Source organism: Sylvia atricapilla, chromosome 19 (genome assembly GCF_009819655.1).
Source record: "Sylvia atricapilla isolate bSylAtr1 chromosome 19, bSylAtr1.pri, whole genome shotgun sequence".
Taxonomy (NCBI): Eukaryota; Metazoa; Chordata; class Aves; order Passeriformes; family Sylviidae; genus Sylvia; species Sylvia atricapilla.
In genome coordinates, this window is record NC_089158.1 from 10,050,105 (window position 1) to 10,072,776 (window position 22,672).

The 22,672-nt window shown below is 46.4% G+C and overlaps 1 protein-coding gene across 10 annotated transcripts in view; it reads right to left on the reverse strand.

The window, feature by feature from the left end:
• The window catches only part of DENND1A (DENN domain containing 1A), a 151,704-nt gene that overhangs the window by 89,307 nt on the left and 39,725 nt on the right, over positions 1-22,672 (reverse strand). For all 10 annotated transcript variants that reach the window (XR_010745074.1, XM_066332968.1, XM_066332964.1 and 7 more), the window contains exons 4-5: positions 18,585-18,634; positions 15,686-15,805 (exon numbers count right to left, since the gene is read on the reverse strand). Coding sequence is in view for 9 of the 10 variants with exons in the window: in XM_066332968.1 (XP_066189065.1) it covers positions 15,686-15,805; positions 18,585-18,634 (170 nt within the window). In the remaining variant the exon portion in view is untranslated. The remainder of the gene's footprint in view (positions 1-15,685; positions 15,806-18,584; positions 18,635-22,672) is intronic.

Genomic DNA, 22,672 nt, shown 5'->3' on the forward strand with positions numbered 1-22,672 from the left:
CACTGCATGTCCCAGTGCAGCAGCAGCAAACCCCAGTGGCAAGGGGGACCTTTTCAAATGGTTGATGAAGATTTGCCAATTACCATAGCAACTGTTTATAAAACTCACGTTTAACGCTGCCAGCTCCAGCATTCCACCCACTGGTGTGCTGACACCATAAAAAGCAGAGGCACCTGCAGAAGGGTACCGTGGCACCTCTGGTTTCCTCTGGAGCTGTGAAGTGCCACCTTGGCTGACAATTCCTGGAGCAGCAGAGCAGCTCCTGGGCCGTGTCCAGGCTGAGCTGCACTCAGGTACAGCTCTCCTGTGAAATTCCTGGGACTCAGGAACTAGTCTGACATCAACACAGATCATGCAGCATCTCCTCCTAGGCTGAGTTGCAAGCACACATAACTTTTACTCCTTCCATTCACACAGATCAGAAGTGGAATTTTTAACACGTATTTATTTATAACACATACTATATATATTTTGATAACAGCATAACCAACTGCCATCTCCCTTGCAAAACAGAACAGTCATTTCCATTTTGCAGATGGGCACACTTCTCTGTGGTGACAGGCTTACAAAATCTGTCTGTATTAGCCAGGATTGGTTTCATGGAGTTCCCAAATCTTGACCTTTTTCCTCAGCACAATAATCTAGTGACCTAGAACACAGGATACAATCACGACCTCATTATTACGTGAACTATAGACACATCATCACTAACTTCACTGACAAAAGTGTAAGGAAGAGGAAATTCAGGCCAAATGCATCTTCTGCCAGCACTTCTCCTGCATGTGCCACTAAAACACCCAGTGCTGCAGTTCAAGGACTCTGAAGAAGAGATAACAACAAATGCCAATTCCCCCCCTTGTGCCCAGGTCCTCGGCTGTGGCAGGGATGTCCCCAGGAGCCCAGCACAGTGACACTGCAACAGGAGTGACCTGTGCCACTGGGCAGCTGCTCCTCTCCTGTGTCCCCTCCAACCACCACTGTAACCAACAGCAGCACAGTCAGGAGAGAGCTGAAAATACCAAGGAAGATTCAGCAAATTGAAAAAAAAAGAGATGGAATTGCTACCTATTGTAATTATTATTATTATTACTGCCATTTTTCATTTCAGTGTAGGAACCCAGTGAAGGTTCCTGGTAAAGCAGAACACATTTCTGTCTGTCAGTTCCTGCAGGACAAATGACAGCTCCTCAGCAAGAACTCAGAAGGATCTTTGCAGATAATCCCAACACTGCATTGGAAAAAATGCAAGGATGGAAAACATATCAAAAATTATCTCAGTCTCTTGGTGACTTGTTATCTTAGGACTTCTTGCATTTAAAGATAAAACTCTGCAATTTAAACTTAAACCCAGTATTGCTTCTTTCCATCCTCCTGTACCTGGAACTAATGATTCTCCCCCCAGCCAGCATTATTCCTAACCACAGAATCACATATTATTTTAGGTTAGCAATGGTTCTAATGGTGAACTAAGTTATGTTTGCCAAGCCACAATGCTCTTCAGGGGTTCTATGCAAACATGATTTTAAATAGCAAAAACACATTACCAAAATACCTTTTCCTTCCCTTCATTAAATGTATTCATTTCTCTTCTTAATTATTCCTAAATTTCCCTAATTGTTAACAGTTATGATGAAGTAAAGTGACATTGAAGTACAGATTTTTAAAACTAATCCCATTTCTCTGCTCAAGAGAGGGATGACTCTCCACATGCTATTATTCTCCTTGCAGGAATACACAATTAAAATCTTTTCCCCACCTTCTTTTCCTTCTGCCACCCAGCGTCTCCAGCACCTTTACAAAACGCATTTGAAAGAACCAAGGCATCTCTAGGCTCAGTTGGGGATTTCCGTAGGCTAAATTCTCAGTTCAGCTGTTTCTGTGTCCCAGGGTCTTCCCTACACCTCATGGAGCTCGGTGCCTCGTTATTCTCTGCTCTAGACTCAGTCTATTGACACCTTCTCACACTCAGGAGCTCAAGCACAGACACCCCAAATCTCCATAGCAACCCCTGTGCCTGTGGATGAGATGCAGCCTTACCTTCCTTTGAACATCAGCTTTTTCTTTCTTTTTTTTCTGTCAGGTTTGCCTGTGTGTCAGACCTGCCCCACTGGAAGTGCCCCTGCCCGCGCACAGACCCAGCTGCACCCTTGCCTCTCCTTGCTCCCACAGCTCCTCTCTTCCTGCATTTCCCCTGATTTTGTCATAAACTTCCCTTTGATTATCACCCAGAAGTGATCATTCCATGATTCAGTTTCAAGTTATGCAGCTTAAGCATGACTCATGGACGTATTTCAGAAGCACTAAACCCCACAGAGCTGGATCTCATCTTCGGGAGCATCTCAGTAAATGTCAACAGCAAGTGCTTACTTTGCTGACGTGCCATTGCGTATTAACAACAACAATTCAAACATTCCCTTTCCTGTTTTCCTGCAGTGTGACCATGTCTGAGAAGCTCCAGCAAGCTCCTCACTCAAAGCCTCCCAAACTCCCCAAATGCCAGCTCTGTGCAGCCCTTCCCAAAGAGCTCCCTGGAGCTGCAGTGACCAGAGCAGCTCAAGGCAGCTGAATGTCCTCAGGACAGCACAGAGGCAGGAAACTGCCACCAAGAGAGTTATGATGTAAAAATCTCACAGTTTGGTCAAGCTAAGAAGTGCCAGATGCCCGTTCAGAGAGGCTTCTGCTCGTGCACTGCCATCTAACTGGGGACATGGACACGGCAGCTGCAGCCTGAGTGGGACAAAGTGTCACCCTCCCCAGGGCTCTCTGTGCTCACTCTAAGACCTTGTGGGGGAAGAAGAGTCCAGTGCAGCTGCACTGTGGAATCTCTGTACACAGAAGGAATTCAGAGGAGTTCAGCAGGAGTGTGTGGCACTGTGCAGCACCCACTGCCACCTCCCGGCCTCTGGCAGAGAAGGGACAACACAGCTTCACTCCACAGTCTGAAAAACAAACAGTTCTTTCACGGAAAACGTGCCTCGGACTTTTGTTAGAAAACATTTCCTCTGAAAGCAGTGGGTTTTAGCAGCCTGGAGCACCAGAGCTCACCCTGGGCAGCAGGAACCCCACACCTCTGGCTCCCAGGGCCACCACAGCACAAGGGACTGGATGTTCACAGACACAAGCACGGATTAGAATGTGCCAAATCTGAAGTACATTCAACAGTCAAGCTTTCTCCTTGTGAACTGCTAATCGCTCTCAAATTTTAGAAAGCTTATTGAATTTTATGCTAGACTGTTTTGTGTTCAATTTATTTCAGCTGTATCTCTGTGGCCTGGTCTGATTTGGGACTGTCTGTTTGTCCTCAGGTAGATCATTCACAATTGTATGGTGTCTCGTTCCTTTACAGAAGAGAAACTTGTAGATCTTTGGAGTTTTTTTAGTTTAAGAACAACAAAGAAACCTCACACATCTTTGAGAGCAAAGGACTGAAGGAGTGACAGGAAATAAAGGTACATAAGAAAAACAAGAAGAACATTTGTTTGCATTTCCAGCACACTCTGACAATTATCTGTATGCTCTCCTTAAAACCATGGGCAAGAGATCTCCCAGAAAGGCCCCTGGGTGAGAAGATGGGTATGCTGAAGGGCTTGGCACTTTATAGCGGAGATTTATGAAATGCAACAAGATATCCTTGGAGTAAAATGTCAACAATTACATTCCCTTTAGCACTAACAGAAACACATTGGCCAGTGGCTTCACTCAGCCAGGGTAAAATGCTCGAAATAGCAAATATGAAGAGGGTAGAGAACAGCCTTAAACTAAGAAAAGTTACAGATTATACTGGCTCTAAATTATCTGGACTTAAAAAAAAAAAATGGTTATGAAGCAGTTAGAGCAGTTTGGCACGTGAAGCTGGACTTTTAAAAGCAGGATGCACCAGACAGCATGAGAGCCTCAGGATCCCCACCAAAGTGACAATACAGAGAGAGGATTCCAAAGGCTTAGCTTGTCAAGGAATCTCTCTTCTCAAACCACGTTTAAAAGCACACATGAAAGTGCTGGAAGAGAGAATTCTAGATGTGGCAGACAACCAGAGATCCCACTAGGTTTGAGACATCTGGCATCAGTTGAAATCCATCACATTTCATTTGGGGATCAAAGCCTGCCGTTAAGTCTATCACAGGTTGAAATAGTAGATCCTGAACAGCCTTTTCATCCCAATGCAAATTAACCCTTTTTCCTTGACCAGAGAAACAGCTCCTTTTCATTACTGACTCCAATCATATGTGCTTGTCAAGCTATGCCCTCTAGTACTAAGTTTCAGCTGAAATTTCAGTAGCATTATGAACTTTTTATTATAAATCAAAAGTGCTCCCTCCCAGCCACCAGGCCCTGTGCTCTGGCACGTGCTGCAGTGAGCTCCAAAGCCACCCTGGGACAGAGCTTGTGTCCCATCAGTAATGGAGATAAATTCCTGAAGGGGAGAATGTTGCCCATAGGTAATGCCTTATAAAATAAAGGCCTTGTTACTCTGTTAAAACCATGGCTCAGACCTGCTACTTCGGCTAAGAGACTATGGGGAAGTGACTCGGCTGAATTAGAGATAGAAAAACAAGTTATGTAAGCATCACATGTTCACATGGTGGTTGGCTGAATTATGTTTGTTCTGATTTAAAACTATGGAATTGATGAAGGCCTAACCTTAAAAGGTCTGGGTTTTGCAGTACAGGGGCTCTCCTTTGCACCTGCCTGGGGACTCTGCATCACTTTGTCTCAAACAGAAAAATTTTACACACCTCTGTGTTCAAGAGCCCCAGTGCACAGCAGCTGTGCCCAGCTGCTGAAGGGATTTGCCACATATTGAAAAGTCAAAGCTGAGCATCAGCTGTGTACTGTGATACCTGTGTCTGAGTTCTGAATCCTTGCATTTTGGCCAATTAGCTGCAGAGAACTTTGGGGTAGGGAATGAGGATACTTCAGTAACAGAGGAGAAATCAATTACGTGTACCTCTCTTTGCATTCCCCAAACCACTTGCGGTCCCTCCTGGCAAGAAAGTTAAGCGAAGCAAGAGGTTTTACAGTTCCCTTCACAGGGAGGGAGCTTCATCACAGTGAAGAAATATTCACATGCTCAGAGGGAGTACACACGGCTCCTAATAATAAGCAAAGTTGGTAGGAAGTCATGAAAGTTAAACTCAAACCCAAGCAGAGCTGAAAGAGCCAAGTGAAAAATTCATGATTATGTCAGCGCTGTGGTACTTGCAACTGATAATTTGAGAATGCAAGGAACTGGGTTAGACATATATAAATCACCTTACTTACAGCAAACAAGCACTTGCAGAGCAAGATGTCAATAGGAAGGCTGCAAAGATCAAGTCAGAGTCTGATATCTGAGCTCAGATTGTTTATGACCACCGTGTACAGTGGTTTAGGATTTGCAGCAAACATTCAGATGTAAAAATAAGCACACAAAATGACAGTACTTGATCTTCACCTGCAGAAATACCACTGACGAGCCTCTCCACAGAATTCCTGAAAATGTATGCCACATTAATTAACAGAAAAGTCTTTCTGGCCCATTTCCTGGCCAGCAAGCCCAATTGTTATTTATGACACCTCTTGTCTAACCATCAGCTTAAGCAAATGATTAAACCAGGAAAGTGCCCACAATCATTTTATTCTCTGGATACTCTACTACTAACAGATTCTAAAACACACTGAGGACAGTTAGTGCAGGACCAAGACCTGCCCCTTATCAAGCATGCCCATAAACAGGCAGGGGTTTCATTTGGAACTCTGCCTCCAGGAAGCCACACAAAGCCTCTCTGCCGTGATTACAGTGCCTGGATCACGGCTCCTATTGGAACAACACGCTCGAGTTACTGGAGCAGCTTTTCTGGGCAGTTCCAGCTCTCGAGCAGCGCCGGCGTCTCCAATTACCTCTGCATAACCCCGGGGCTCTGCCACAGCTCCCGTTTTGAAGGAGGAAGTTGCCATGTAATCTCTTTGGGAATGCTGTACACATCTGTCAGCAGGGACAGGATGCTCTCGCTCCTGACAGATGCATTTGTAAGCCTTCAGACAGCAGCCCAAAAGTGATCCATTTGTGGAAGAGAGGATCTATCCATCTTCTACTCTAACTACTTCCTCCCTGCCTTTTTGATGCCAGGGAGGGGCTTTTCCCCAAGGTGATGCACTAATTCTGTTTGTATTAGCTCTAAGATGAAGTTTCCAAGCCACTCAGCCAGGGCCAAAGGTAATAAAAAGTGACATGATTTAATTACTTCTGTTACAGTTGTTCAGTAACGAAGGAAGGCGTGACATGAAGGCCTAATTAATTAAGTAAAATTGGTTTCTGGTCAGAAGGCAAGACCAGTGAAGTAGCTGGACTGAATGCAGTACTATCAGCTTTATCCAACTGCACCATTGTAATACGTTGCTAACACTTGACATTCTTGTTGTGATCCTTCTCATTGATACTTTACAAAAGTGTTTTGACTTGCAGTCAAGATTAAAGCTTCAACAAAATCTGCAATAAACTTTCTGTGACGCAGCTTCACTATTCCTCACATTTACTAAAAGTCACTTACACTAGTATTCCCTGCAATGTGTGGAACAGCACAAGTGAGTTCACAGATTTTCTTCAAGGATACTGACTCGAAAGACACAGAAGACTGGAAGTGTTTGGGACCAGTGTAATGGGAGCAATAATTCTGCTTGTCCACAGCTGGGGGAGCTGACAACAGCCCACTCTGGAAGCACAGCTGCAGGTGGAGCTCAGAACACCCCTGACAGTGCAAGGCCCCAGCCCTGCTGCTGCACGTCCTGGAGTGTTTCCATGCTCTGTTCCTGCCCTGCTCCAGGGTCCCTCTCTCCTGCTGGGGAGGTTTGGCCCTGGCAGTGGGCACAGGGGAGCGTGAGGAAGCTGCTGGAGCTGCACCCCCAGCTCAGGCCCAAAGGAAAGGCAAGACTAGGAGACACTCAGTTTAACTGGAAGGCACGTTTCTCTGGGACAGAGCTGGAGCTGGAGAGCTCCAAGGCCTCTCCTTTAGCCCCAGCCCTGTGGAACAACCCCACGGCACCCATCAGCGCAGGTTCTAGAGCGAGAGCTGGAAGCGTTCGCACAATTACGCTGCTCATAATTCAAACTCTGTTTTGTGTCTGTCGTTATAGGTCATTGTTGGCCAGATGGAAAATATTAAGGAAAAAGGATTGCAACTAAATCAATGGGCTGTAGAGTGCTGCCAAAAGGCCCCAGGCTAACTACAAGCAGATTTGCAGGCAGGCTCTGCTCCGGCACAAGGCGGGATCTGGCACATCCTCTGCCCTGCCTAACAGCAGGAGGGCACGGGGCCAGCTGAGAGCAGCTACTGTGCCAAACAGACTGTGCAGGCCGTGCTGCTTGAATGCTTCCACAGAAAGGCAGAATCCATGGGCTCCTGTAAACAGCTCCCTGCACTTCTTCTGCCTGCTGCTAACTCACCAGGGCCATAACTTCATCCCACTGCAACGCTCATGCAAGCGCACAGCTCAGCCCTGGTACCAGGATCAACAAAGAAATAAATAAGCACCAGTGTTAAAGGACAACACTGCAAGTTTCAACTAAGAATAATGATGTGTATGTGCACGGACACAGTGAAACACAGAATCAGCATCTTTACTGCAATGCCAAACACCGTATGGGCACTCTTTGCAACCTGTGATTTACCAGCAGGGAGAGACTAAAGTTTGGCTACTGAAAATTTGACTTTTAATATTTATTTCCAATATCAGTACTTCCCAGGACACACCAGGTTTTTTTGTACAGCTTATGGCTGCACTCACCCATGAGCAATCTGGTGTATCTGGATGTTCTGAGGGAAAAAACATCTTCCTAATATCACCCAAATAACTTCTTATGAACTCAGCACCTGAGTGCAGCCAGCCATGCCTGCAGATCAAACTTCCAACTCACTAGATGGAAATAAATCATTTCTGTTTCTAGTGGACAGAAAGAGAAAAAAATTACAGAAACAGAGGAGATCTTCTGGTTTAAACATCACCAGCTGATCACACAGAGTAAAGCTTCTGCAGCAAGGATTTCAAATCCCCATCTCCAGTCATAAGGCATTATTAGCTTATTTAAATTACTATTATCTTATTTAAAGATACTTGAGCAAGAGAAGATGCTAGGCCTTACAGGCTTTTCTGGAAGAAGTTTCTAGACTCTACAAAATGGTTAATGGCAGAGATGAAAATGGAAGACAACAAATGAGCAGATGTAATACAAAATCCTATTCTTCTTTTCCTGGAACAGTAGTTTCAAACAGCTCATCTCTATCTTGTAAAACTTGTAAGGACAATAATGGGAAAACCACAGGAAGTTTAGAAAAGCTATACTGGAGACAGCATATCAGGAAGAAGAAACACAAAGCAGATAGCTAAATTTAATTGATGTCAAGCGCCCTCTTCACTAGGTTCATCACTTTTCCATATATATTCTGACAAGCAACTGAAAATAAGAGCCAGTGTCTGTTGAAGCGAATCAGCAGGGGTAAAAACCCTAAACTTTTGAGATGTAAACTGTTTTATAAACATGTCAAGTTAAGGCAGAATGCCTGCAGCACCCGGAGCCCCTCCGGCCCTGCACACGCCCTCGGGGCGTTCGCACATTTTCTGAGCCACTTCAGCTCAATTTCCTGTCACCCAGCACGGAAAGTCGCCCTGGTTTGCCACAGTCACAGCTTGTAACAAACTCCAGCTTCTGTGAAAGAAGGTCAGGCCGCAGCTCCAGTCCTGCCTGCCCTCTCCTCTTTTCTCTCTAAGGCCCGAGCAAAGGAACTGAGGAATCTGCTCTCCAGCTCTCACTGACAGTCAGTGCAAGTGCTGAAGCCACTGCTAAAAAATAATAACGAAAAAAAAAATCTATGAAGGCATCAGAGGCTCAACAGCAACATTTTCATTAGGTACAATTCTGTTATAGCGTTGAATCAGAGATCAAATTGCCCATGATTTATACATGTATTTTGTGGCCTTTGCCATGTCTAACAGAAGCAGTTTGCCATTTGCTTTCATCTCCCAAGCATTTTAAGTAGAACAGGGATTCCAGGGTCGATACACCTCAAGGACCAAACAGACTGTCCAAAAAGTGTTCCAAGCGTTTCCAGCCATTACCAAACATCTTCTGCAAGGCTTCAAAGAATCATACAGATACATATGGAAACAAAACATCGATTTTGGCCAAATCAATGAAAAGTGAGAATTCTAGAAGACAACAGGACAATTACTATAAAACAAGCCCCATCACAAACACTCCTCCCCCAGACTGGGCTCCAGCAGGGCTGTGGGGCTGGGATTTTTTCCCCAGCAGGGCTGTGGGGCTGGGATTTTTTCCCCCAGCAGGGCTGTGGGGCTGGACTGTCCCTGACAGATCCCTGTGGGCTGTGGGGTCAGTCCCTGTCCCTGGGGGCACTGGGATCCACCCCAGTATGGCTGTGGGGTCGCTCCCACTATGGCTCTGGGGTCAGTCCCAGGGGGCTCTGGGGTCAGTCCCAGCATGGTTGTGGGGTCACTCCCAGCAGGGCTGTAGGATCAGTCCTGGGGGGCTCTGGGGTCACTCCCAGTAGGGCTGTAGGGTCAGTCCCAGGGGGCTCTGGGGTCAGTCCTGGGGGGCTCTGGGGTCAGTCCCAGCAGGGCTGTAGGGTCACTCCCAGTAGGGCTCTGGGGTCAGTCCTGGGGGGCTGTAGGGTCAGTCCCAGCAGGGCTGTAGGGTGAGTCCTGGGGGGCTCTGGGGTCAGTCCTGGGGGGCTCTGGGGTCAGTCCCGGGGCCAGTGGGCACTGCCCGGGGCTCTGGGGTCAGCCCCAGCAGGGCTGTAGGGTCGGTCCCAGCAGGGCTGTAGGGTCAGTCCCAGCAGGGCTGTGGGGTCGGTCCTGGGGGGCTCTGGGGTCACTCCCAGCAGGGCTGTAGGGTCGGTCCCAGCAGGGCTGTAGGGTCGGTGCCAGTATGGTTATAGGGTCAGTCCCAGCAGGGCTGTAGGGTCAGTCCTGGGGGGCTCTGGGGTCAGTCCCAGCAGGGCTGTGGGGTCAGTCCCGGGGGCAGTGGGCACTGCCCGGGGCTCTGGGGTCAGTCCCAGTATGGTTGTGGGGTCACTCCCAGTAGGGCTGTAGGGTCAGTCCTGGGGGGCTGTAGGGTCAGTCCTGGGGGGCTCTGGGGTCGGTCCTGAGGGGCTCTGGGGTCAGTCCCGGGGGCAGTGGGCACTGCCCGGGGCTCTGGGCAGGCCCGGCACTGTCTGTCTGTGTGTCTGTCCGTGTGTGTCTGTGTGTCTGTCCCATGGCCCAGGGCCCTGCCAGTTGGCACACTCGGGCCAGGAAGCTGTCAGTTCCAATCAGGGCCCGGCCCTGCAGCCCCATTAAAGAAGTCTTGCTGCTTGAGGGGCGGCCACTGTTTCCAAAGCATGGGAAAAAAAAAAAAAAAAAAAAAAAAAAAAAAAAGAAAAAGAAAGAAAGAAAAAAAAAAAAAAAGAGAGAGAGAGAAAAAGGGCTCTGCTTTCCTTAGATTTGAGCTGGCAACTTTCACTGACTGGAGTTTTCAAGGAGCTATGAATGAGCCTAACAAAGGAGTTCTGTGGCCAGTTTCTGGCTGAAATCCATGTCAACAGTTTTTAAGGTCACAGGTCACACTAACTAACATTTATTCCCAGCAGACCCCGCTCTAAACACAAGCTGTAAGTAGTACAAATTTGGAATTTTTCTGTAATCCCTTGAGATATTCCTGATCCTTCCACATGTTTCTGCTCAATTAAAAACAATTCTCACTTTGCACCACAAGAGAGGCCCCTGCTCAGAAATCTTATTCTGTCCTAAGAATAAATGGACAAAGACTGCAATCAAAGGGAAGGAAAGGGGGGAGGAGAGGAACTCACAACAAATCACACCAAAAACCTCAAATAACTCCATACAGAATCACATTCAGTTAGTTACATTTTCTGCCATCTGTCACAAACTATTATGGATTCATTTCTTTTTATCTTAGAAAAAGAGTGGTGCAGAGCTCAGCTATTTTGGCCGAGAGGGATTTCCACACAAATGTTTCTGTATTTCACTTCAAAAGAATGATTTCGGTTTGGGTACAAAACCTGAATAACCCAACAAAAACTTCAAATTCAGTAAAATTCAGTTGCACATGGGACCTTTGCAAACCACTAACTTTGTCCAGGAAGTTTGTGAACCAATGCAAAACTACACAAACTTGGGTTTGCTTTTGTTTTCTTTTTAAATAAAATGCCAGAGCTCTTCACTCAATCCAGAACTACCTGCACTTTCCTCCCTCAAAAGCCCATGTGAAATCTGATGCAAAATTAAGAGGAAAAGAATAAAAATTCAGCCTCTTAATGTATAGCTATCAGGATTTATCCCATTGTAGCTGAAATCCTGAAATCCTTAAATGAAGTCTTAGAAAGAAAAGACATTTGGGTGGGAAACTCCCAAATTAGAACGCGGAATTTGACGACTGGACATCAGCTCTAACTCTACTGTAAAGTAAATCAATAACACATTATAAGTTTCATACCATATTTCATCGAAAAAGGTCGTCTGAAATTCCAGTTTCCCAGGGACATGAGTGTGTGTGTGCCATGAGGACTCACCTGGGCTCAGACCCCAAACCCAGGGCTCAGAACCCAAACCCAGTGGGCTCCATCCCTCACCTGGGCTCACCCCAAGGCTCTGTCCCTCACCTGGGCTCACCCCAGGGGCTCTGTCCCTCACCTGGGCACACCCCAGGGCTCTGTCCCTCACCTGGGCTCACCCCAGGGGTGTCTGTCCCTCACCTGGGCACACCCCAGGGCTCTGTCCCTCACCTGGGCTCACCCCAGGGGCTCTGTCCCTCACCTGGGCACACCCCAGGGGTGTCTGTCCCTCACCTGGGCACACCCCAGGGGTGTCTGTCCCTCACCTGGGCACACCCCAGGGGCTCTGTCCCTCACCTGGGCTCACCCCAGGGCTCTGTCCCTCACCTGGGCACACCCCAGGGGCTCTGTACTCACCTGGGCACACCCCAGGGGTGTCTGTCCCTCACCTGGGCTCACCCCAGGGGCTCTGTACTCACCTGGGCACACCCCAGGGGTGTCTGTCCCTCACCTGGGCACACCCCAGGGCTCTATCTCTCACCTGGGCACACCCCAGGGGCTCTGTCCCTCACCTGGGCACACCCTAGGGGCTCTATCTCTCACCTGGGCACACCCCAGGGCTCTGTCCCTCACCTGGGCACACCCCAGGGCTCTATCTCTCACCTGGGCACACCCCAGGGGTGTCTGTCCCTCACCTGGGCACACCCCAGGGCTCTATCTCTCACCTGGGCACACCCCAGGGGTGTCTGTCCCTCACCTGGGCACACCCCAGGGCTCTGGCCCTCACCTGGGCTCACCCCAGGGGCTCTGGGCACACCCCAGGGGCTCTGTCCCTCACCTGGGCACACCCTAGGGGCTCTATCTCTCACCTGGGCACACCCCAGGGGTGTCTGTCCCTCACCTGGGCTCACTCCAGGGGCTCTGTACTCACCTGGGCACACCCCAGGGGTGTCTGTCCCTCACCTGGGCACACCCCAGGGCTCTATCTCTCACCTGGGCACACCCCAGGGCTCTGTCCCTCACCTGGGCACACCCCAGGGCTCTATCTCTCACCTGGGCACACCCCAGGGGTGTCTGTCCCTCACCTGGGCACACCCCAGGGCTCTGGCCCTCACCTGGGCTCACCCCAGGGGCTCTGGGCACACCCCAGGGGCTCTGTCCCTCACCTGGGCACACCCTAGGGGCTCTATCTCTCACCTGGGCACACCCCAGGGCTCCATCCCTCACCTGGGCTCACCCCAGGGGCTCTGTCCCTCACCTGGGCACACCCCAGGGGCTCTATCTCTCACCTGGGCACACCCCAGGGGTGTCTGTCCCTCACCTGGGCTCACCCCAGGGGCTCTATCTCTCACCTGGGCTCACCCCAGGGCTCTGTCCCTCACCTGGGCTCACCCCAGGGGCTCTATCTCTCACCTGGGCTCACCCCAGGGGTGTCTGTCCCTCACCTGGGCTCACCCCAGGGGCTCTGGGCACACCCCAGGGGCTCTATCTCTCACCTGGGCACACCCCAGGGGTGTCTGTCCCTCACCTGGGCACACCCCAGGGCTCTGGCCCTCACCTGGGCCGTACCTGCCCCCCGCACGCCCTCTGCTGGCGGCGCGGCGCAGCGCAGGCGCTCGGGGTCACCCTGCCGGGCCCGCGGCGACACCTGGAGCCACAGCCCCGGGCAGGGACGGGGACCCGAGGGGCGACAGACACTGAACTGAGCGGCTGTGCACTCAGCACAGCCACACAACAGCCGGAAAAGCGGGCTGCAAAGCCATCAGAGTCCAGCTGATGTGTAACTACCTCCGAAGCAGGTTTCTAAGCAGTACTGGTTGAAAGAGTCCGAGCAGCTCCCTGCCAAACGGAATTGCCTCTCTGCTGGCCGCAGGATAACCCCACTGCTGCTGCGCTCCAAGAGGCGCCTCGCTGTGCTCTGCATCCACAGGGAAAAGCCTCTGGGTCTCTTCAAAGCTCAAGTTCAGACCCTGAGTTCTGGCCCTTGAGGACTGGGTCAGCTTCCAACTTTGCTTCCGGAGCATTGCAGAAATTTCTTTAAGCACTCTCCGAGTGAAAAGAATTTTTCTGCTGTTCCTCTTCAATAATTAACCTAAACATGTGATGATTTTCCACCTCCAAACCACTTTACCATCGCCAGACCAATAAAATCCCTGAAAAGCCTGTGAATATCATCTTCAGTAATAAACACCAGCACTTAGTTCTTGTACTGTTGCTTTGAGCATAGCAAAGAATACTTGAAGCTTGCTGCCATCCAATCCAATTAATTAATTAGATTTAAAATTTAAAAACATAATTTTAAAAGGATTAAACAAACATCCTTTTCACCCCCATTTGCTGTTATTTATCGTTGTCCCATTTTCCAGCATGTTTTCCCCCACCCATTCACCACGCATCCCCTTTAGCACATAAAGGACACTGAGAAGATTCTCATCAGTAACGGGAGCTGCAGTCCTGGGAATGGAGGAAGTGATTTCATGTACTGCTGATTTACACTGTCTATTATCCTCGAAAACTTGCATGAACTTGCATTAATGATGAACTTTCTTTTTCTCATCAGTGCACAGGAGAAAGAAGCAACAGGAAGGAAGTGAAGAGTCCCAATTCATCCATTGTGGTTGGGGTTTTTCTGGTTATGAGTTGAAGCAGAAGGCATTTAACTACAACAGAACTCCATTTCTTCTTGGCACTCACTCAACATAAGGGAGCTGACAGCAAAGAACTCTTATCCAGGAGGGATCAAGAAGGGACCTAGACTATTCCTCATTCAGAATTTCTTTTTAAAACTGAGTTTCTCCTTTACCTCGACATTAATCAGGCAAAGCCACCCTCTGTAAGCAGACACTGCCCACATGGGAGTGAGGGAATCAGCACCCCACTGCAGAGGGGAGCAGCTCTGTGGGGAGAGCTGGGAAACACCTTCCTCCTGCCTGCAGGATCCAGGCCCTGCTGCTGGACTGCCAGAGCTAATAACAGCTCAAGTGTCTGCTCCAGCAAAGGCAGAATGGAAGAAGACACTGAGCAAACACCTGCCACTCAATTCATTAGGAATTTGGGTAGATCTCCTAACAGTTTCCCCAAATATGAAGCTGCCATTGCTGTGTGCAGCCCCCTGCGTGGAGAGGTGACCTTGTATGCTGCAATGTCCCCCTGGAATGCTGCAGAGGGGCACAGCCAGTCTGACACACCCAGGGTCCCCCTCTCAGGTGTGTTCCTCTGTCCTCACCCTGCCTGTGTCCCGTCAAAGGCAGCCAGGGATGGCCCTGACACACGTGTCCAGCTGCTCACAGAGCAGTGTCCTCACCTGGAGGCCTCAGCCCCAGCTGTGCTGTCACCTCCCTCACCTCTGTGCTGCCTTTACCTGGCCTACTGCTCCGAAACTTCCAATTCCTCGTGAACACACAAAAAAGCAGAAAGTAGAAGACAGGCAATTCTTAAATTTGTTAAAAACAAGACAGGGCATTTGCCATACGAAAATCTTCAATCCATGGAAGGTCTGAATGGAACTATAATATTGGTAGACACCAAAATTTGTTTTAATGGCATCGTTTCCTGTGGCAAATATAAATAAAAAACTCTGGATTGTATCCCAACATGGCTGTGGGAGGTTATCAAAAACTACTCTGACAGAGGCTCTCGGCCCATTTTCTGTGAAATGCATAGTCCCTGCTCCCACTGACAGTCTTCATTATGCCAAACTTCACCAAACCCCCAACAGGACAGAGGAGAGCTCACACATACAAACTTGGAGGCTATGGAGAGCATCAGTGACATTCCCTCAGTTACCAACAGATGTTTTGTTAATAAAACTTGCATGTACAAACGTCCACAAAATGTCTTAACAAGATCAGCAGTGACAGCTAAAGATAACAGCTGCCATCATGCTATGTCATATCAAATTACTGCACAGAGACTTTTTTTCCACGCTGTTAACTCCAGAACGTTGACTACAAACAAATACAGTTATCTACAGAGGAACTCCAAGTGCAAGGGATTTTTGCACCACTTGTGCAGAAGAGCAGTGACTTTGAGGAGCAGATAGGGGAATAATCCTGAGCAGCTGGAAGTGGTAATTGCAGTGTAACTGCAGAGTCAGACCCTGCTCCTGCAGCCGGGCAGAAGCCAAAGCACAGACCTACCTTAAGATACAGAAGCAGCTCTTGGCCCCCGAAGATAAGCGACAGAAGCCAAACCTCTGCTTGCTGTCAATGTCTGTGAGCACAAACGTGAAGTTCTGCCCGACTTGGTTAATGGCATGGCTGGAAACAGAGAGCAGGAGAGAAAAATTACTGCTGAGCTAACTCCGTGTCAAGTATCACTTCCAAGTCATTGAACCTGTAACATTTCCTCTTTCAGCAGAGTGTTTTTGAGAAAGTAACTAAAAAGTATGCACCCTCCAGAACTTTAAATATGCTTGATGAGGGAGGAGGGGGGGTGTTGTGGGGGATTTTTTCCCGTTTTTTGAGTGTGGGAGGATACTAATAATGAGTTTATCTTTAAAAGAAAATGGTTCTGACTATCAACGAGCAACCAACCCCATGTTCTCTCATATAACCCCAAATACTTCTAATTATAGGAAATTAAGACTTATTTCAGGTCATGTTCTAGGGTTTTTTTAGGTTTTCTGAGAACTGAGAAATCTGACTTGCACTGACATGCAGCTTTACAAGTCACTCCTACCAACTGCAACAAATATCCTGGTAAATTCAAGGCCATTTAACTAACAGTCACAGGCCTTAAAATATTCTCTTTTATGATGCCACATGCAAAAAAAAAATTTTTGTGGGAGAGTACACACTCAGTGCCTAGAGGAAACAAGGGAAAAACAGACTGGCAGAAATAAAAACTGGATCCAAACGGGAAAGATGTCACTGTCCAGCTTAGAAAGAAGAATTCTTCAGTGGATTCCAAACAGGGAAGGAAAAACACGCAGTGATGAGGATGAACCAAAAGATATTTAAAGCATTCCAGTAGCCTGAGAATTAGCCAGTGTAAGTACTATCATCCTCCTGAAATCTAAATGTCAGCAGAGCAACTACTTCCCTAAACCACACTGAGCTGCTGGGGATACCCAAAAATCCCTCACTGGTGGTGTGTTTTATCTGCAAAGCTTGGATGTAATGTTACTATGGTGATTTTAGTATGGTGTTTTAAAAGGGGATTATATGCTTAATTTTAACAAGGTTGAGAGCAGAGTGTGTGTGAGAAATAGCACTCGAGCTGACAATTAAAATTACGGAATGGGGGAAAAAACATGTTTCATTAGCAGCAGGGAGAAGCTTGTTTATTAAACAACTCAGACAAGCTGGTGAGTTCCTCCAGAGCAAACCTAGAGAGTCTTGCATTCACATGACCTGGAGAAACCAAACCTTGCTGACAGGTCTTGCTCCAGTTTCGGTGCCAGTTCTTCACAGGGAAGGAAAAACTTCCCAACATTAAAAGTGTTCTTCCTACGATTTTAGTATCAACCCTTCAGATTCACAGCTCTGCTTTCAAATGGAGGAAGGTCTACTCAGAGCCTCACGGGATGGAAGCAGCACCAATCCCATCTCTGCTGGGGCAGACAGAAGTGATTTCCATAAAATCCCCCCAGCACTACACCTGACTGACACAACCCTGGCAGGCAGCAGGACCAAGGAGCTGCACTCCTGGAGAACAGCCTCTGCCTCATCCCACCACCACAAGAGCAGGGAACTCCTGCTCCAGTGCCTGAAGGAATGGCCAGCCAGTCCCTGGGGCTCTGACCAGTGGCCACAAGACAGGAACAGGATCAGTGTGAACAGAAGGGAGTGTCTGTGCCACTGAGAGACAGGACCTTCGGTGTGTTTTTACACCCAGAAGGAGCACAAGCCTCTCCCTCAGCTGCCACAGCCGTAGCCTGGAGTGTGCTCTGCCTCCTGCAGTGTGGGAAGTCCACTCTCCACCTGAAATTATTAAGGATGTTCTGGGTGACAATGTCTCCTTTATGCTCAAACTGGTTGGCTTGCAGTCTTTCAGTGACAGTCTGTGATATTCAGACAAACAAGTGGATCCAGAAATGGGAATCACTTTTCATTATGTTCTCATTTGCACCCCATATGGGTTTTCAGTGTTCTATCTTTCAAAATGTTATATTGCTGAGGAAAACCAACAACAACAACACAAACAAAACCCCTAGGTACAATAAATCTACACACAGAAAGCATAAATATTTCTCGTAGAAACAAATACATGAGAAAAATGCATGAGTATTTCCCTGCTCCCACCCCTTAGGAAATGAAAAGGATGAGCAGTAAACCAGGGATTCCAAACTCTAAAATGAGAAAAAGACTTGCAGCAGTTTAATCACAGCAAAGGTCGATTCCCTCAGCCCAAACATTTCTGTGTCTCAGCTGATGAAGACAAGTCATTCTGACCAATTAAGTGATGCTCAGACATGACATCAGCACTGGGGCAGCCTTTCAAAATTTCAATTGTTGTTCTTTTCAAGAAACCATCACAAATAACTCACAGTTCGTGCAAAACTAAAAAAAAATTCTACAGTTTCCTAAATTACAGGAAGTAAATATTCCCAGATCTTCTCACATTCACTTTACAATTCTCCCCCCACAAAATCAGAAGTCCCCTTAGGTAGCTGTCAAGTAGAGCACCAGCATCCCAGAAACATCAAGAGGCCTTTAGATGTAAAGCATTTCATTAATTGTTCCACCCAAATTTTGGCAATTAAGACATAAAATGCACAAGCAGACAAAGCTTTGATATTAATATGCATATTTGACAATTCCTACCCAAGCATTTTCCACCCAAACATTGTGCAGAAGTAAAACAAAACACCCTCACAGTGCTGCCACCAAACAACTCCAACTTTTAAAACTTCTTTTTGTTTCATGGTGCCCATAAAAACCCCAGGAAAAAGTGATTCTGAGACTATAATTTGCACTCAGGTGCTTTAAGTCCCAGTCACACAGACAGAACACTATGAATGGTATGGCTTTTATTTTCTACAGGGGTTTTATTGACAAGCTTATTTTCTTGTAAAGTTTGAAAAGCTAACAATACCTGTCCACATAGAAGGGGAAACAAAACTTGGTCAGAGTCTGTAGAACTTCCTGTAGAGAGAGAGAGAGAAAAAAAGAGATAATTTATACATCTATGGGGACCAATAAATCTAATATTAACCACATCACACAATTTCACAACTTTGCCCTGAAGAAATAAGAGACAGATGAAGAAATATGGGCTTTATCAATTACATGGAAGCAGTACCAGGCAGTCAATCATGTGAAATAATAAACATGATCAAACTTCATTAAAAATGAAAAATTAATCAAGATTCACACATGGGCAGGCAGCAGGAGCCATCCAGCAATTCTCCAAAGAGGAGGAGGAGGTTGGGTTGTCGAGTGTTAACACCTCTCTGGGGACAGTCCCTACCCTGGCCATATGGATGGAGTGAATAACACCAAACCACATGGGCCTGGCCTGGCAGGACCACTTCTGCTGGCACAGCTTTTGACTGTTACCTAGGAACAGGGGCTGGGGGATTAGAGAATACCTCCTAACATCAGCAAGATAAATAACAAAAGATGGAGCCAATGGGGCTCGTAGCAGGAATGTTTACTGGTGCCTACTGCTATTAGAAAGGAAATCTGAGTCAAAAGACTGATTGAGATAATGTGTATTAAAATTGATATGGATTGTTTAACCTAAAAACCATTGTTTAACCTAAAAACCATTGTTTAACCTAAAAACAACAGCACCACAAACAGAAAAGCGTTTAAGCATGACAGCAAAGAAAAGGATGAATATGAAAAGTGAAAACAGGATCAGCAGATGAATTAATCATTTTCAACTTTACAACATTAAACAAATACAGTCATTAAAGAGGCAAAACCAGAAACACGTTAGTCCCAAAATAGTTGTGTTCATAGGCAAAAGCAAAACATTAGATCTTCAGAATCTGAGTTCTGTAACCCACAGGACACCATAAGGGTCCCTCAGTTTGCAGATCTTTCCTACAGCCAATTCATTGCTCATTCTCCTTCAGTATTTCAGGTCCTGAAGTGTAAATTCTATTTCTGCCTTCTGAACCCTGAACAAACAACAAACCCTCTGATAAAATCAACACTTTGCTGACCAATAGCAATAAATTATCATCAATAACCAAATAGATGCTTCTCGCTTCATTTATTTCTAAGCCAAATGCCATCATTCCCAAATAAACTCCATCAATCTAATAACCTCTCCAGTGAAGCACAAAACATATTGACTCCCTTGCAGGAACATGTTCCTCCTGCATAATTCACACGAGCACAGCCCATCCTGAGCCGTGGTTTCAGGCTCAACTGCTCACACTCTTCTTTGGAGGTTTCTTGACAACTAAAACGTGGCAAGTTCTGAGGATTTCAGGCAAAAACAGATATGGAAACTTTGACTTCTTGACAGTTTATTGATAGATTATTTAACAACCTCCTGTTTTTAAAGAACAAGAAAGGATCTATTGAAGAATGCCATGTAGAGCAAAGACGTCTCCTCCTTTGAATTGCAGCAGGAAACTTGGAAAGGAGCTATGCAGATTGCAGAGTGAGCTCTGCAGAAATCTCTGTTTTGATACAAAATAATGCCTTGATAGTAAAGGTCTCATTAATATGATCAAGTTCCCCCTGGTGCAGAATCTCATTGACTTTCACAAGCTGAACAACTCCAATTGCTCAGGCACAAAACCTGCATCTGGACAAATTTTAACTATTACACAGCGGTCCTCTGCCACAACTGAAACCTTACAGTGCAAAATGCCAAAAAAGCAAGCAAACAAAAAACCTCCCACAAAAGAATTCTAGAATTGTGAAATTATAATATCAGGAGAACAAAGTGTCTGTATCTTTATTGGCCTTATCAATACATATTGTCCTCAAAATAATGACTTAGTTTATTTTTTCAGAAAGAAAATCAAACAGATATATAAAATTCTGTAATAAAAAAGCGTTAGAGGACAAAGCCATCAGTCACTTCAAAATGGCAGAATACAGTCCTTTAATTCCTATAACTGCAAGTAAAACCATTCATGTAATAAAATATTCAGCATCTCATCAGCATTGTGTCACTGGAGAAGTGCATTACTCAGAACTTACTCTGCACTTGCTCCTTGATATTTACAGCTTCCTAAACGCAGCAAAGGAAATGTTCACATAAACAGGCCATATATTGGCTCTGTACTGCTCTCAATTCCCTTCTCCTTTAAAGAAAGATTTTACAGTGATAGTATTATCTGGTTTTTGCAATGTCATTGGACATAATTTGCCATTCATTATACACCAATTCTTATCTGGCTCGATTCACACCCGAAGAAATGGAGACTAGCACAGGTTAACTGCAGACTTATTTTTCAATGGTAGCTAATAAAAGAATATAAATACCCTACGTAGAATTAGTTTTTAATTAGCAAAACTGCTGATCTTTTGCATGTAAGGAAAACAGATATTGGAGAACTTTTCCCATTTTTGCTCAAGTTGCAAGCTCGTTACTCTAAATATAATACTGCTTTTTTAATAATTCTTTAAATATGCCTCAGTTAGAAAGATAAGCAATATCTACATCACTCATATACAACATCCTACCCAACCTCTATAGGTGGGTTATGACTTATGACCTAGAAAATTCTTCATTTCTTTATGATTTCAGAGAAAACAAAACCTAGAATCGCTCCATGTCAACATCTTATAATAATCCTTTTTTTTTTTTTTTACCCAACATGAAGCACAGAGGAAGTACAATAGCCTGTTTTCTAGTTTTATTCCCCCATGGCTATTTTCCTAAAGGAAAAGCTGCATTTTGCTGTGAAGCAGAAGCCCCTGAAAGGCAGATCAGGACCCCCCCAGCAGTCCAGGACAGGCAGCTGATCACCGTCAGTTACCCGGGAGTGGGGTCTCCAGGGGACCACACGCCAGTTTTCTGGATCAATCCCCAAGTTTATATTTTCACAAATCTTTTTACACGCAGTTTGATTTTTATTTTTTTTTAACATTTTAATGAGCAAAAAGTGCATCTCCAGCAGCCAGTCAGCAGAGCTAAAGTGCAGGGCATGAACCGTGTCCCAGGGGCCCGGCGGCACAGGCACCACCTGGCTCCTCGTCCCAAGGTGCCAACTCTTTTCATAATCAAAACACTGCTGACATTAGAAACCCCACACGGGTTTTCTAAAATCCTGCCCAATCAATAAAGCCAGTACATAACTTATCGGAGACAACACAGCGCTCATTGATTAAGTTTGGTTTCAGCAGCAAAAGTTTTCGAAATAAATGAGGCAGGGACCCTGCGCTCAGCCCCTCTGTGTCACAGCCACCTCTGAAGGTGAGGCAGGCTCTGCAAGGCTTTCCTACACACACAGGACAGACCTGGAAAGCCAGCCCGGGAAACACACACAATACACACCGGGCTCCTGGCCCAGACCATCTCTCTGCTGCAACCAAACAGTAAAGAAAGCTCGACAATGCTGAGAAAATATGCACATTCACTTGTGAATTTAATATGCAAGCTGTAGCTGAAGTCTTTTTTATTTTTAAACCCTTCATCATATGCTCCCACTTCCAAATCAACAGAACAACTTCAGATTCTCTTAAATACAGTGGGCTGCTTCAGTTCTGCTCAAATGAACATCACTAACAAATATCCCACATGTAGCTGCAATTAAATAAAACTGCACTGATAAATGATGTGCAAATGGCCGGGCTAGAGAAGGGTCTGCTGCAAAGTATCTGCTCCTGGAAAGATGCATGAGACACCAGAGATGCAAAGGGGAACAAGAAGAGTAGGGAGGAGTTGGATAGAAAAGAAATTAAAATACGAGGAAATGTGTGTAAAATGCTGAAGGATTAGAGTGTGATGCTTACAGAGGAATGTGAGTCAGAGAAGGGAAACAACACGCCACACAAACCAACAGGTTGGGAATGTGTAATGGAAAACCTGAGGGAAATCTGGGTGAAATTGGAAGGACCACGCAGAGCAGAGACAGAGCTTCAGCTGTGGATCCTGGAGGGGGAAAGGAAGGACCCAAAGCCCCAGCAGTATATGTTACAAGAGAATGGAGAATGGAGTGAGAGTTTTCCATGGAGAAGAGATGACTCTAGGATGAAAAAGGTGGATTGATG